This window comes from Anoplolepis gracilipes, chromosome 3 (genome assembly GCF_047496725.1).
Source record: "Anoplolepis gracilipes chromosome 3, ASM4749672v1, whole genome shotgun sequence".
Lineage (NCBI taxonomy): Eukaryota > Metazoa > Arthropoda > Insecta > Hymenoptera > Formicidae > Anoplolepis > Anoplolepis gracilipes.
In genome coordinates, this window is record NC_132972.1 from 5,878,814 (window position 1) to 5,893,941 (window position 15,128).

At 32.0% G+C, this 15,128-nt stretch overlaps 1 protein-coding gene across 3 annotated transcripts in view; it reads right to left on the bottom strand.

Moving 5' to 3' along the window:
• Window positions 1-15,128, bottom strand: part of Ec (ubiquitin specific peptidase echinus) — a 68,084-nt gene that overhangs the window by 6,968 nt on the left and 45,988 nt on the right. For 2 of the 3 annotated variants that reach the window (XM_072887870.1, XM_072887872.1), the window contains 4 exons: window positions 12,350-12,442; window positions 3,768-3,902; window positions 2,079-2,243; window positions 104-238 (listed from right to left, as the gene is read on the bottom strand). In XM_072887870.1, coding sequence (XP_072743971.1) covers window positions 104-238; window positions 2,079-2,243; window positions 3,768-3,902; window positions 12,350-12,442 — 528 coding nt within the window. Of the gene's footprint in view, window positions 1-103; window positions 239-2,078; window positions 2,244-3,767; window positions 3,903-5,975; window positions 8,226-12,349; window positions 12,443-15,128 lie in introns of those variants that run through there. The other variant, XM_072887871.1, reaches the window with a different exon arrangement.

Here is a 15,128-nt window from a genome sequence, read left to right on the forward strand (position 1 = left end):
CATAAAATTTATAACAAAACATAATACGTAGGATAGAAACGGGTTAGTCACAATTCGATCAAGCATTTTGTGACGTGAAATGTATTCGTTTAGCCTTGCTTACCGGACAGTCCCGGATGTCACCCATTCCACCAGCTCTTCGGAGAAGTTGTCCGAAGAGATCCGGACTATTCCTAGAATTCAGCGGCGTTTGATGAGCTTGAGATGTTAACGCTGATGCAGACACGTAATGAACCATCTGCAAATAAAAAGAGAGAATATTTTTTATAATTCCAAATTTTAAAAAAATTAAGATTTATGAATATAAATTATATGTATCTATAAAGAGAAAAAATTAATATATTGTAAAATAATAGACAAAAGATTCAAAGTTCAGATTTTTCTTCATGATAAACGGAGTTAAAAAAAACCATAACCAATATTATAATATTCAAGTTTGTCAAAAGCAGATTTTTTAAAGTGCTAACTTGCTAAACTTGCTAAAAATTTTGCCAATAGAAGATAAATTTAATACTGAATTCGTATTCGAATTTATATTCATAATTGCAATAAAAATCAAGCAAAACTTTCCTGATATCGTAAAAATTATGACAATAGATAGAAGCCAAAATCTATCAAATATTATTTAACAATACATTTGAGATTTGTTTACGTAATCATTTAATTAATTGTAAGTAAAATTTAGAGTATAAAATAATACCCTTTATTAACCTAGTTGTATAAATACAAAGAAATATTGAAAGTTAGTAATAAATTAGTAATAAATAATAGTCAAAAACTTGAATATACCAATATTTAAATATTTCATTACAAAACAGTGAATCTCGATTTTTATCACCATTTTGTTGTCACGTTATATGCATTTTTTTTACCGCTAGTTTATCACGGATGTAACTGATATCAATCTGTTTGCAATATTCTTGCAATTAAATATATCACTAAATTGCCCATACTGTTAATATTTTGCTCAATAACAATAACTAGTTTCACGTTTTTTACTGTTCACTAGTCAACGATACTCAATGCCATGTTAAGAGAAATCAACTTCACCTACGAGATAGTGAGAGCACTATATATATGTAATATTATACTGGTCTGCTTTCGTTGTGTAACACAAATAGTTAAAATAACGACAAGAAAATATTGATATTTCATTAGTGATAAAATAATAAATGCTGAATATATGTACTTATATGTCAATATACATGTGATTATTAAACTGTATTATAATCCACTTTTAAGTCTGCTAAATGCAAAAACAGAAAATAATATTATAAAGATATATACATTTAATACAAGGTATTTTTCTCTACTTTTTTAGAATATTAATATTCATATAATTACTATCTAATAATAAAATTACAAAATAGAATTTTAACGATCATAAACAATAATTTTCAAAAGAGATATAGTTCTATAAATGTTTATTCTTATAAATGTAAATCTACAATTTTTTTGTATCAAGTCACTTTATACAACAAATAATATAGAAAAGAAATTTAGAGAAAATTGGAATAGATATTTATAAGAAATTTACAAGAAAAACAAAAGAAATAAAAACTTTTTATATAAGTATATATATATAAGTATCTTCGTCAAGCAAAATCTACATGCAAACGCGTTTTCCAATGCTACTTGAAGAAATGACATGAGTAAAAAGCAGGAAGATCACCCAAAGGTGCGATCAAAGTGTGAAAATTGGCGTGTCATCTCGGAAACGAAGAGATGACATTTCCGATTCACTCTTATGCTTCTTTCTCTTCTCAAAACTGTTGCACATAAGAAAATACAGAGAAAAGATGAATGCTTGTATATTATATTATACAAAAGATATATATATGTATATATATATATATATATAAAATAGACGCACAGAAAATGTAAAATTAATAAATTGTTTATGTAAAAATAAAACCTATGTACTTATGTAATAAAAGCTACTTACCTATATGAATAAAAGCAGAGTAAAGCGCACCATGCATACTTTTTCAACTACGATTTTTCTTAACTGTTCTTTCATATATAATAATGCAGCATAGAAAAGCATTAACCACCTGTGTAATGTTAATTACACGAACCTGTGTAAAAGGCAGTGGCTCCGACGTCGCACCGCAAGCTCCACAGACGCTTTGCTCGACGAGCGTCATGGCAAACTTTTGATGTGGCACACAATGCCTCGCGCTGCACATATCTTCGGCCTCACCGCTTGCAATGTGGAGATGTATACGTAAGAGAATATTTTCCTGAAAATCGAAAACACATTACATACGTTAGCGAGAACGCATTCCTTCGTAATTTTTTGTCGCAACTCGTAACCGCGCTTGTAAAACCAAGTTAAACGGCTATTTATTTTCGCCGTTTGTACATGTTTGTAATTCCAGACAAACTATTCTATTTCAATAAAAATGTTAATGATCGTCAACCATCAATTTAACTTAACACGTAATAATAAAAATATGTTAGAGCCAAAGAGATTGCTATTGCTTAGTTCGATAAGAATCTTACGTTCGAGAATATTCCGAACAACGATATGCTACGATTATATTACTGTCCTTGCATCTATTGTGCGCGTTTTCTCTCTGTAAGTACCAAGTTGCATTGATATTATTCAAGCCGACTAGTGTTGACATACATATGAACATACTAGCGTCCAACGTGACCGTTGTGTAAACGAGAAAGTAGTATATACCAGCGGTACTGCCAGGACTCAGTTAAGATCATTATTGCTAGTCCAATCTCGTCCATAACGAGGCACCATTAGTAACATTCGATCAGCTTCGAAATATTCAATAACGAAAATAATGGCTTTCTCCCCCTACAAGAGCAAGAAGAAATCGATCTCAGAGAGATCGTTCTGATTTAATTTGATTACATTTGGACCTTTGTATCTGTGCCATCGAAACCTCTGGATTATTAATAAGAAAGTTCGATCTCTCCTTTTATTCTGATGTGGAATATATTTATATAAATTTTCCTTAATTACAGATGCATCATCGATTTAGGGTAAACTAGGGTATGATGGCCAACGAAAAAGATGGCCATAGGCTGTAATTTTTTCAATAATCATAGCGCGCTTTTTTAGTCATTATCAAAGATAATCGATATTTACAGTAGTATTTATGCGCATACATTATTCAGGATAACGATATTGTGAATTTTATATCATATTTTTACTTTTGACTACCTGCAAAGTTTTTCATTTGTCCACTAAAAACTGTTATAATGTCGAATAAATTACAGTTAAGCTATCGTAATCGACGTTAGACATATTATAAAGATATGTAAATTGTTACATGACCTATAATTTTTATTTTCGTTTTCACTATTTTTTTATAAATATTATGGCCATCTTTCCGTCACTATGGTTATCTTTTCTTTAAAAGTTGGATAAGATGGCCAATGCTTATGTCGTACTATTATGATAATATAAAATTTCTGTTAAATATTTTCCTTTTAATTTCGATAATATTACGTAATTTAAGTTTCAGTGAAGATAATATGCCAAACACTATTAAAAAATAACAAAAATAAAAGTGTGTTTTTTGCATTTTAAAAAACTATGGCCATCTTACCCGAGTTTACCCTATACTTTGCGTTTCTTGCAGTGTCTCGTTTAAAAAATCGTTTCAGCGATTTATCGAAAATAATAAGTAAAAAGCGCGTTCAAGTCTGATCGTTTGTCAATTGATGGATTGCATTATTATGCGTGCATTATCGTTATCTCGTTTCAATCGGGCAACTGGAAAAACAGAAATATTGGCACTTACGAAACATTCCGCCGCGTCGTCCATGAAACCCAGCTGAAATCTCTGTTGATCGAGAAAACTCTCGGCCAACGCGCGACGCAATGTGTCGGGCGGCAGAGCGCTTTCTTGCGAAAACTGCAGCTGCGAGAACAGGTCCTGAAACAAGATAATGACGAGAATTTAATGCGGGAGTTACCAAAAAAAAATTTCTTGCCGCCTTCAGTATCGTAAACGTCAAGAACGTGCCGAGAATCATCGCGAAATATAAATACACTGATATTAATACCTATACAATATAAAAATAAATGAATATTTTATGATGTGTGGGTATTTTTATCTTTTTGTATGCAAAATTATTATATTATTAATATTTAGTAGGATGATTTTTAACTTAAATAAAAATTCAAATTTTCGTAGTACTATAGATGTATATGCGTATATGCTTCTTTTATATATCACTATGTGGCTTTGTCATTTTAATATAAGTATGACGCTACAAGCATCTACAGATGCGAATCAATAGATACAATAAATTGGCATAATATTACAAAAAATGAAGATTATTTTCTAGTAAACACAGCATCGGGAAGACTGTAATTGTTAATTCTGTTTAATAATTGATCAATAAAATAATCTTGAATTGCGGTAATTCCGTGATAGAATTTTTTTTACTTTAACATATATAATGAAATGATGTACTTTCAGTAATACTTAGTCACTTTAGGCGAATAAATTTATGTTCGAATTTTGATGTTACAAAATGTAATCTTAGATACGATTTGCAGAAATATTTCGTAAATAAACAAAAGAGAAAGAAGGAGATTAATTTGAATTCTCTTGCGCGAAGTTACGTGAATTCTTACGTCATCGCCGATAAAACCGTTGGTTCCGTGATAAAATCGCATGTAACGCTAAACCTACCGCATTGCTCTGTTTCCTTAATCAACATATCCACCAGATAATCGGACATTGCATAGGTAATTCTGCGCAGGCGATTTTGCAACGAGAAGGAGACGAGTAAAGGTCTGAAAACGGCCCATGGGACATCGACCACACGACGTTACCTCGCGTTTTGCGTCGCCGTATGCCATCATGATGCATGGCAGAGGTCAAATAGAAATGCTATGCAGACCAGTCGTAATTTGCGATCTATCGGCAGTAGTCGGGGTTTAACCGGTTGCGTAACTAGTCGCCGCGCGATTGATGAGCAGCGGTTTCATGTACAGTAAGTCAGTACAGCACTTCGAGATGTTTGCTTAACTCAATATTTCGATAAAAATTATCGAACGCAAAAAAAGAAGGCGATGCAACACGCAAATCACAATATCACAGTAAGAGCTACAAATCTGTTTTTGTAACTTGCAAAAAATCTGATAGATATGTTAGATGATGAATAGAACCGGATAGAATGATATAGAATAACACATAAGACAGATTGAATTTCTATAATATAGTGTTTGAATGATTCAGTCAGAGTTCGTATCAGTCATGCTGTTGTGTTACGTCTGAGGAGACGACCTAGTACACTATGTCAATTTGCACCTATAGTGCAAATTCTTCAATGAAAGTTACTGCATATCGTAAACTGGTAACGATGACAGTAGTGACAGATGTGTTACGTGCCCTGGTCGACGTAAAAGCGATGATAGTAACGGCATGTCTCGTGCGTACATCTGGAAGAGAAGGATATCGCACCTGTTCGAGACAGCTTTGACGCCTGATGAAGAAGAAAACCGACCGGTTCTAGTATACGTATCGCAGAACTTGCGTTAGATGTCGTGGAATGAAAGCGATCGACTTTTCATCGGTCATTAATTCTAGTTATAAACTTCTCGAAACTTTATTACGGTATTTCGAGATAAAATATCTATTTTATAAAAAAAAAAGGATTGTTAAAAAAATAGCGAGTAACTTTCAGTGTCGTTAATATTTTATGTGCTTCTTATAGAAAAGAGAGAGTAAATTATAATTACACACGCGCGTTGAAACCTTCGCATGATCAAACATTCTCAAGCTACAATACATAATAATTTGAGAGAAACTATACGTCTGTGGATTGTCTTAAGAAGAGTCTCGGCCTGATCATTGTATTCATTATCAGTGATTCATTATAACTAGATTAATTAGAGTTACTTTTATCATTAAGAATACCTATGATCCTCAAAGAATTCTAACGAGCGCGACTCTCTACATTAATTCTAAGTTACTAAAGAAGTGAATAAAGCGTACTTTTATCAAATCGCTCGTTGTTAGGTTGATAATAAACGCAAATATATTGCATTTATTGCATATTGAGTCTTCTCTCTTCGTGCAACTGTCTTCTTTCTTAACTTCACCTTGTGCTTCTTCTTTCTTAACTTCATCTTCAATTCTCGTCTCATCATTTTCTTTTACTTTCTTACGATGAGGTAACGTCGGCTTTGTCGACACGGACGTCGTTGCCGACGTATTCTGACGAACTTTTATCCACTTTAACATTTTTTCATTTTACACTCAAAGTTACACAGGCGTTAATTTTGTCGTCTTCTATTGATTCGCTCTAAAATTTTCTAAATACATCACAATTATCTTTGAAAGTCGCCGAGTAAATTTGTATTGCAAAGATTTTATGAATTCTTTTGAATGCCGGAAAACGCTCCAAAATCGAAACAAAAATAACGTTCAAGATGAATTGTCTTTAACCCTCCCCAGGGCGGGTTAAAGACAAATACAAACTTCCACTTCAGCAGAAAACTCCTCGTAATCCTTGGGACGATAGCGTTGTTTGCAGTGTCTACACACGATACGTTATATGTCAGTCTGATAATATCTCTTTACACTTGCTGTAACTTTACACTGTACTCTTTCCCTTGTACTTAGTCTCTTCCTTCTTTGATCTTCTTTCTTTTTAGGCAATAATATACATTGTTATCTCTTCTGTTAGCCATCTCGACTGGTTCAATATTCCGTAGAAACTGCGATAACTACGCAGTAAATACGTACTAAAATTAAAGACAATGACCGCTTTTTTTTTAAGATATGCTCCCTTCTATCTTTTTATTAAAATATTATTTCCTTCTTATTTTCAGCATAAATTTTTGGATGTCGTGATAAATGTTATAAACGTTATTTTATGATGTGGACTTTGCGTAATAATGTTGCAATCACAGTCGCAACGGATCAGATAAATAAGAGAACGTTTAAGAACATGAAACGATAAAGAAGGGAGACGCGAAGGTTGACGATGAACAAGCAGTTATATCTTAGGCAAGAGTCAGGCAGATGCCTCTTCATAAAAAATTATATGCAGCAATAGCATTCCGGATATGCTGGTTGGTAGAAACCGTTGCCAGATGAATCGATTAAACACTTGTTTAGTCGGTAAAGCCATCCTTTCAATTCGCATGATAAGCTCACAATTCTTTTATTATCACATTTATTTTATTTCCAAGAATCCTCAGTGATTCTGTAAATAATATTATTAAAGAGTTCGTCCACGTTCGCCAGAGAATAGTCCAAGAGGTTTTTTCATTGAAAGAATTAAGAATTTAAAGCAATAATGTGGCAAAGAACCTGCTCGGAAAAATTTCTCTTCAAGTTTCACTGGGTATATAATATTTATAAAGATTATGTATAGGAAATTTCTCTACCTTCTATCTGATCCTTTGGTTCACAGGCTGAATATTTTGTCGTATATTTATAATAAAAATACATTTGATGATTAAATTTACTTCTTCAAATGATAAAGTTGCTTCGCTGGATATTAACGATTGAATTGAATGTTGGCGTGAAACCACCTTGTTCCATCTCGTTGTACCACGTGCTTCTCTCTCGTTTCATCGCGTTAACTTCTCAAACGAATGAGAAACAACTTTCTTCTATTATAATCATCGCTGCTCCTTATCTTTGGTACCTCGATATTCAACGAAGATTCTATTACACTGTCCACTATTGTTACATAACTACACAACACTTACGTACAAAAAAACGATGATAATCATCACGAAACAAGATTACAAGTTCTTTTCTTGCTAACAGCTTCCGCTCCAGTTCCGAATCGTGAAGAAGCGAGAAGCGCGAGAATGGAAACGTTTTCCTGTGCAACTTGAACAACACGACCGCGCGGTGAAACATGGAGGAAGACCAAAGAACCTGCCTGCACGCGGTGCCGTGCACCCGTAGCTGAAGCCAGCGACGGTGTACTGGCGAATATCTCCCACCCTCTTTCCTGGGTCTCCTTGTCTTTCTCTTCTCTCTGAAAGACCGTACGGTGTCCCCTTTCTCTCTCCATTCCACCTTCTGATAGATCCAAGGAGCCAATGACGTCATCCGTTTAACTATCCTACGTTCACCTACCTGAGCGACCTGCAGCCCAAAGCAGGGCTGTAGTTCCTTGAAACGATTCGTAGGGTTCACTTGTTCTTCTCCAGAAAAAAAGATAAATTGGATGATAAATCATCCGATCTTTAGCTTCCGCGAAAATTTGCATTTGTTTTTTTTTTTTATTATTGAAAAAGTCATAATTACGTTATAATTTGTTATAATGCAATTTATTTTTCTGTGCAACTTATCGTGATGCTGTGACGTTGGTCCATGATTAATACATAAAGTTATATTAGAAATTCGAATTAATATTTCGCATTAAATTTGTCTCTCCCACTAGAAATCTCAAAATATTGATGCTTCCTTGTATAATTGCGATTACTCATCCAAATTAAACTGTCAAATTCAACGTCGCTTGTAGGCGACTAATATTCGGATTTCATTCTTGATTTTTATCTAGCAGAGTTATGATAAAATCCTGAGGAACGACTACATTTGGTCGTATAAATGTACGTACAGAGTGTTAATAAATTGTAAAGAAAATATGATGTAATACATCGCCATATAAGAAACAAGTATGACTTCACCTTCTCTCGCTTTTGTGTATATTTCATTGATATAAGCAATGTAATATGCCTATAAGATTTGACGAAATATCGAGAGTAAATCGCGGATACTGCACCTGAATTACAGAATACTTAATTTAATATTACTTGTAAAATATTGTAGTGAATTAATGTCATATAGTATCGAGCAGGAAATTATGTCGGTTAAATCTTGACGGTATTATTTAATCAAGAAGCGTAGGCACTTGACGCGTAAGAGAAGTAGCCATTTACGTAGGCTTAGAACATTTCCTTCTTAGTTTGCGAGACAGGATGCAGATTTATGTAAGTTCACTTGTAAAGTGCTCGACTTTGAATGAATATTTAAATGGTAACGGTAACCCGCCTGCGCTTTCGATGTGTTGCTGTGTAAAAAGATTCACAGTAAAATTCAAATTAAATTTCCTCAATAATTTCTTTGAGAAAGTGTCTTGATCTTATTAATTTAGATAATAAGAAGCAAAATAAAAAAAATATATATTATTAAATATAAAACATAACATTAAATGAAAGTTGAGAAAAAGTAGTTTAAGTCGCTGCAGAAGATTCCAAAACACAAGAATTCAAAGAAATTATTGGCGTCCGTAATTGGACCGTAAATGATTCTATAATAGCGGGAAATTATCTCGAATGTCTGTAATTAAAGTAATCTGTACCACATGTGTTTTTGCGACAAATTATCGCGATATTTATCGCGAAAAAAAGGTTACAGATTGCGTCTTTAACAAGATTTATTATATTACTTGAAAGTAATAATTTGCACTTTATTTAAATATTATGACTTGATTTCACACAGCATCGAATAGGAAATTACGTTGATTACATCGGTTTGTTGTTTAACGAATGATCTTGATTGACGCGGTGGTTCTTAAATTTATGTATACACAGTCATCATTTATCATTACCATCTAACTAACTGTATTCAGAACACGAAACATGCAAAAGTGTAAAAATTATGCTCGCAACCACTGCCGATATGATCTGTACTATTAGGAGCACTGTACGGTTCATATCACACAGCTGCATCGAAATTAAATTTCATAACGCAAGAATTGTATAAATTTCGAACATTTTCCGGCTCTTTAGAAATTGTAGACAGGAAATACTTTTACGGAGAAATGTCGTCGCATAAATAATCATGGAGCTAAATTACATTGTTTGCGCAACATTAGAAATTCTTTTCCTGAGTTAACTAAGGCAACTTGGATCGGCCACTGATAAGAAAAAGTTAAGGATATTTATATAAATTAAGATGAAAACAAACGTAATTAACAAAAGTAGCAAAATTTTCTTGGAAAATTTATAATACGCGTATTGTTCAAAAATTAATACGCAAGGGGAAGGATCATAGCTAAGGAATCTCGTAACATCAAAGAATTCACTCCCTTCCCCAAAATGCGTTCATGATGAATCATCTCAGGCATTCCATTAGGGTTAAATTCCTTGTTGAATATAGATATTGACCTTCGCGAGTATGTAAGAAGGTAATCTTTTTATTAAAAAATCTTCCTTGTCTATATAATTTTATTTAATACAAAAATAATTAAAATATTGGAGATTTTAATTTCAGACTTATTTTTGTTTTGTCATTAACTTTAAGATCTTGGTAAACATGTTTATTTACAAACTATCTCCTACACGCGTCGCAGAAAATTATCTGGAAAATGATACTCTAATAAGATAAAATTGTCTAATAAGATAAGATTGTCTAATGCTTTTTGAAAACAACCAGCGATATTTCAAAAGTGTTCAACATGGTACCTTGAAATCTTTTCGTGACGATAACCGTGTGACAGATAAAGCCACAAAAGTAATAATTATTAGTCAGTCTAGTGAGTAGGGTTTGAGCTATCGTATGTAAGATATACCAAGGTCGTATCCTAAAAGTTACCTGTGTAAAAGCCCTTGGAATGCCCGGATACAAAGATAATAAGCTCACTCGACAAATCTCAAATACTAAAAGCTATCTCAAATAATAAAAATTCTTTCTATGTCCTAAATATACATATATAATTGTATTCCAAATTAAAATGTTATATTATAACGCAAGTAAATAATTCAGTGACAAATAATAATAAATGGCATTTACATTCAATGCAAAGTTTAGTTAGAACAAAATAATACTCTCATGAAAAGATTATTTATTATTTACACATCACACGAGTTATCGTAAATTGCACAACGTTTATGTCGAAGTTGTCAAGTGCTATGAATGAGCGAGAAAATGAGCTTTAATGTTAGTTTTGAATTGCAGTAATTTTCGGCGAAATTGCACCGCTTGAAAGACGAATCTGGTAACATGAGGTGTATTCCGACCGGTGATTGTTCTTGCGAATCGTGCCCGGTATCCTACGCCTCGAGCAATTAACTCTCAAGATTGCTAATTAACCTCGTGAGAAGATCGGTGGGCAACTTGGATTTCCACCTACTTCTCGAGTATAGCCGCGAATATGCGACGTTACCGAATACTATCTACATAGTTCGTAGATCGCTCCTTCTCCTGTGGTGGGACAAAATACCTAATCTTCTACGAAAAGTATGCAACGTCTATCATGATGGCCGACGCGCGGTTATCCAATCACGAACGAAAACGAAGAGAACACCATTGGCAAAAAATCCGTAAAGCATAGATCCCGTTACAATGGTTAGCCATATCTTGACGTGATCGTATAGAACGTGACAGAGAAAATGATACAAATAAAATTAAAGCTTCTATTTTCGATCCGCAACTAAATAAAAAAAAGCAATTAAATCCATATTATATTAGAAATATACAATTAGCGTCATTAATGTCTTCCATTTAAGCATTTTTCTATATATCGGCTGAATTGCATACAGACATTTGTGTATTGAAAAATATTAGTAATGTCTATTGTACTGTTATCGCAAAATTTGTTAATAATATTTCTTACACTTATTATATTAAATATAAATTCAAACTTGTTTATATAAAAGTTGAACAATAAAATTAGTAAAAAAATTGATGCAACAAAATTAATAAAAAAGTTGATGCAACAAAATTATTAAAACAAGTTATAACAAACAATAAACAGATTAATGTAGTTAACTTTATTGTCATAAATATTGTTAGAGTAAATTATTCGTTTGCAGATTCATTGTAAATATTTCAGTGCGAAGAGAATAGCTTGCGCGTTGAATAGAAAATAATTAGCTTTGCCTTTTCCTCACGAGCAAAACATCAAGATATTTTATCACACTCATTTTTTACTGTTGCTATGGGATTATTTCCAGATGATTTTCTCGTTGAGTTTCATACAGCATAAAACTTCTCCGGAAAAAGTATTCACAGTTTCTTCTTTGTGCGAAAATTATTCAAGGTTCTGTTTCACTTTGTTAGAATGCGAAGCTACAAGAACTCATCGATACGTAAAAGTGTCAAGGTAGCGCATTATAAAAACCACAGCTTAGGACATTTGTCGTTACAAGCGCAACTGCTGTAATCAATTTCATTGTACGTTGTAACTAAAAGTTAGAATTAAAAAAAAGACAAAGGGAGAAGCGGTTAATGAATATTTAGCTTTACAAGTTCTACAAGCAACTTTTCTATTTGTGTACTTTTGTCTCACTGTTCTCTAAAATTGATTAAATTATATATAAAAGATATGTAAATTAGATATAGATAATAAAATTATATTAAAAGAATTAGTTTCTTTTGCAATTTTTTTATTCGCTTACCTTGAGTGCACAAAAGATGCAAGATTCTCGCATGCAAGCATGTCCGGAAAGTTCTCTGAAACTCCGTCGAAAAATGTCAAGATGCCACAAAACCTGAAATGAAATCAGAAAATCTCATGATATTCTTTTCACACAATTACATTGAGCAAATAAAAATACTCAAAAATTTTTCAAAAAATATCTAGCAAAAATAAATATTTCATGTCTGTTAAATAAAATTATATTTCTCTCTTCCCGAAATTTTATATTTAGTTGTCTAATATTTATTACGTTCTCAAAAGATTTCAAAGTCTAAATCCAATAAATATATCTGTAATTTGACACAATTTAACAATTACATATGTATAAATTAATATACGATTTCCTTTGTCAAATTATACACTATTAGTTGTGTGTTAAATATGTACATGACTAAATTCTGCATCGGTTCTGAATGAATTTATCGTATCCTTTGCATTAGCATATACGGCGTCGAGACAAAAAAGGCAACACGTGGGTGCACACGTAACACAAACGAATATGTATGTAAATGTGTCGGGACCCTCTATATGGCATCGATCTACACATATGCGACAGTAGCCCAGTGTATCATGAGCGCATTATTATACCAGGGGAAAGTAAATCACGATTTCCGTACCCATGTCCTGCCGCATAGCGGAACATAACTTCCCTTTTCCTGCGTCATAATGTGAAATAATATTCGACATCTCTGAGAACATCAAATCTGTGCCTTTTGTGTAAAAAAAGTGCTTTAAATAAGTTTTATTAATTTAATATTTATAATAATATATTTTGTAGTGTATTTTATAATATGTTTTATATATAGTGTATTTTATACATATATAGTTTAATTTTTAAATAAATAGCAAAAGTATAAATATGAAATAAATATTACATCAAATAAAATACGTACTATAATTGCGCGCTATATGTGTAAGAGAACAAACTTTATTATAATTTAACTTTAACTTTTTAAAATATAATATTAATATAATAATAAAAATATAATAATAATAATATATATAATGCGATAAAAAAATTAAAAAATTAAAATTCTTATTTTACTATCTCATCAGTGTTAAAACAAATACATCTGTAGAAAATATTTTTGTTGAATGGACATATATTGATAGAATCTGATTAAAAGAATAAGAGATCTGTTAAAAAAATATAGTGCCAAGTCTGAATAGAATCTTCATAAGAATAAAGTGCGTCATTAAAAGCAATATAATATTTATAATAGTAGTTTTATCAATAAAAATTTTAAGTTTTATCAATATTAATAAAATTTATAATCATCGATTTTATAGCTTACATTTCTTTTATATTTATATTTATATTTATATTTTGATTGTACTTAAATCATTTATTTTATACATAAGATTATCATATTATATGTACTTTTATACGTGTACTTTTATATTAATTATTAAGTAAATTATGTATGTACTTTTAATTAATTATTAAGCAAATTAATATACGCGCATACTATTTGCTTATTTTCCTACTTGTACCAGAAATGATTATGCTTCTTCTTTCCTGGAACTTTGCCGCAAAGTTATAATAGTACACTCATCTCAAACATGCTTCAATACCTGTTAATTGGTTTTCTACTCGACGCACGAACCAATTAGCGAAAAAGCCTGCGAAAGGCTTGGCGATAACGGTTGTTAATACTTATTAATCCGACAATTGTTTATCGAGCATATCGCATAATCAATAATTTATAATTGTATAATACAAGGAAAAAAATGTAAAAGAAAATGAAAATTTTTGACAATATCAATTAAATCAATGTAAAAAAAAAAAAAACAAAAGCAATAAACTGTTGACAATTAATTATAAAGTAATAATTATACATAATTAAAACGTCATTAAAACATACATGATTAAAATATGCGTCACCAATCTTCGCATAATTTACTGTTCACCCGACCGCATTAAGAAAAAAATTCAAGAACGTATGAATTGTGTCTGATGAGAATTTCAAAGCGCTCCAAATACCTAGTTACTGCTGCGTGACGATCGTGCGAGATATTTTCCATGGTACTATCATATTGCGAAGCTCATATGAGCTACAACTGCAAATGTAGTGATAAAAAAAATGCAAGCCTTCTTTATTGCAATACTGTCCATCTTGATTGGCGCTTCGATAATTTAGTCTCAAAATCTTACACAACGATCCTAATGAAAGAACAAACCGCTATACGGATATCGCTTTGCCGCGTTTTCAGCAACCGCAAATGTCTGACCTCAAATGACTACACAATGATTGGAAAGCCGCACCCAAAACTTTCCTTACGATCGGCTAATCTATGACGCGTCGACTTCATCGATAGATCAAATATGAAATTATTCTGTGTTTTACCAATGAAAGACCAGCGTCACACTTTGCCGCGCATGTAAAATCACACGGTTCGCGCTAGATCTGGTTAATCGATAGTAGAAAAAAAGCTCGTTGCACATGCAATACAACAAACGGGAAATGCTGCAATGTTATTATCGGATAATTACGTAAACAAGTATCTAGTTTGCCATGCTCCTTAGATTGACCTTAAACCTCTTTACAATAGAAAAATGTATAAATATTCGTATCATATTTTGCAAAACATTTTCAATTGCAAAATAAATATCCAAGAAATTGTAAAATAATATTTGTATTAAATATATATTGCGGGTAATTTTTTTAACTTATTATATTTGATTAAATCAAATAGTTTTACGGCATCTTTTGAAGTAGCGTCTAAATTAGATGATAATATTTTTACCGTTGTTTATT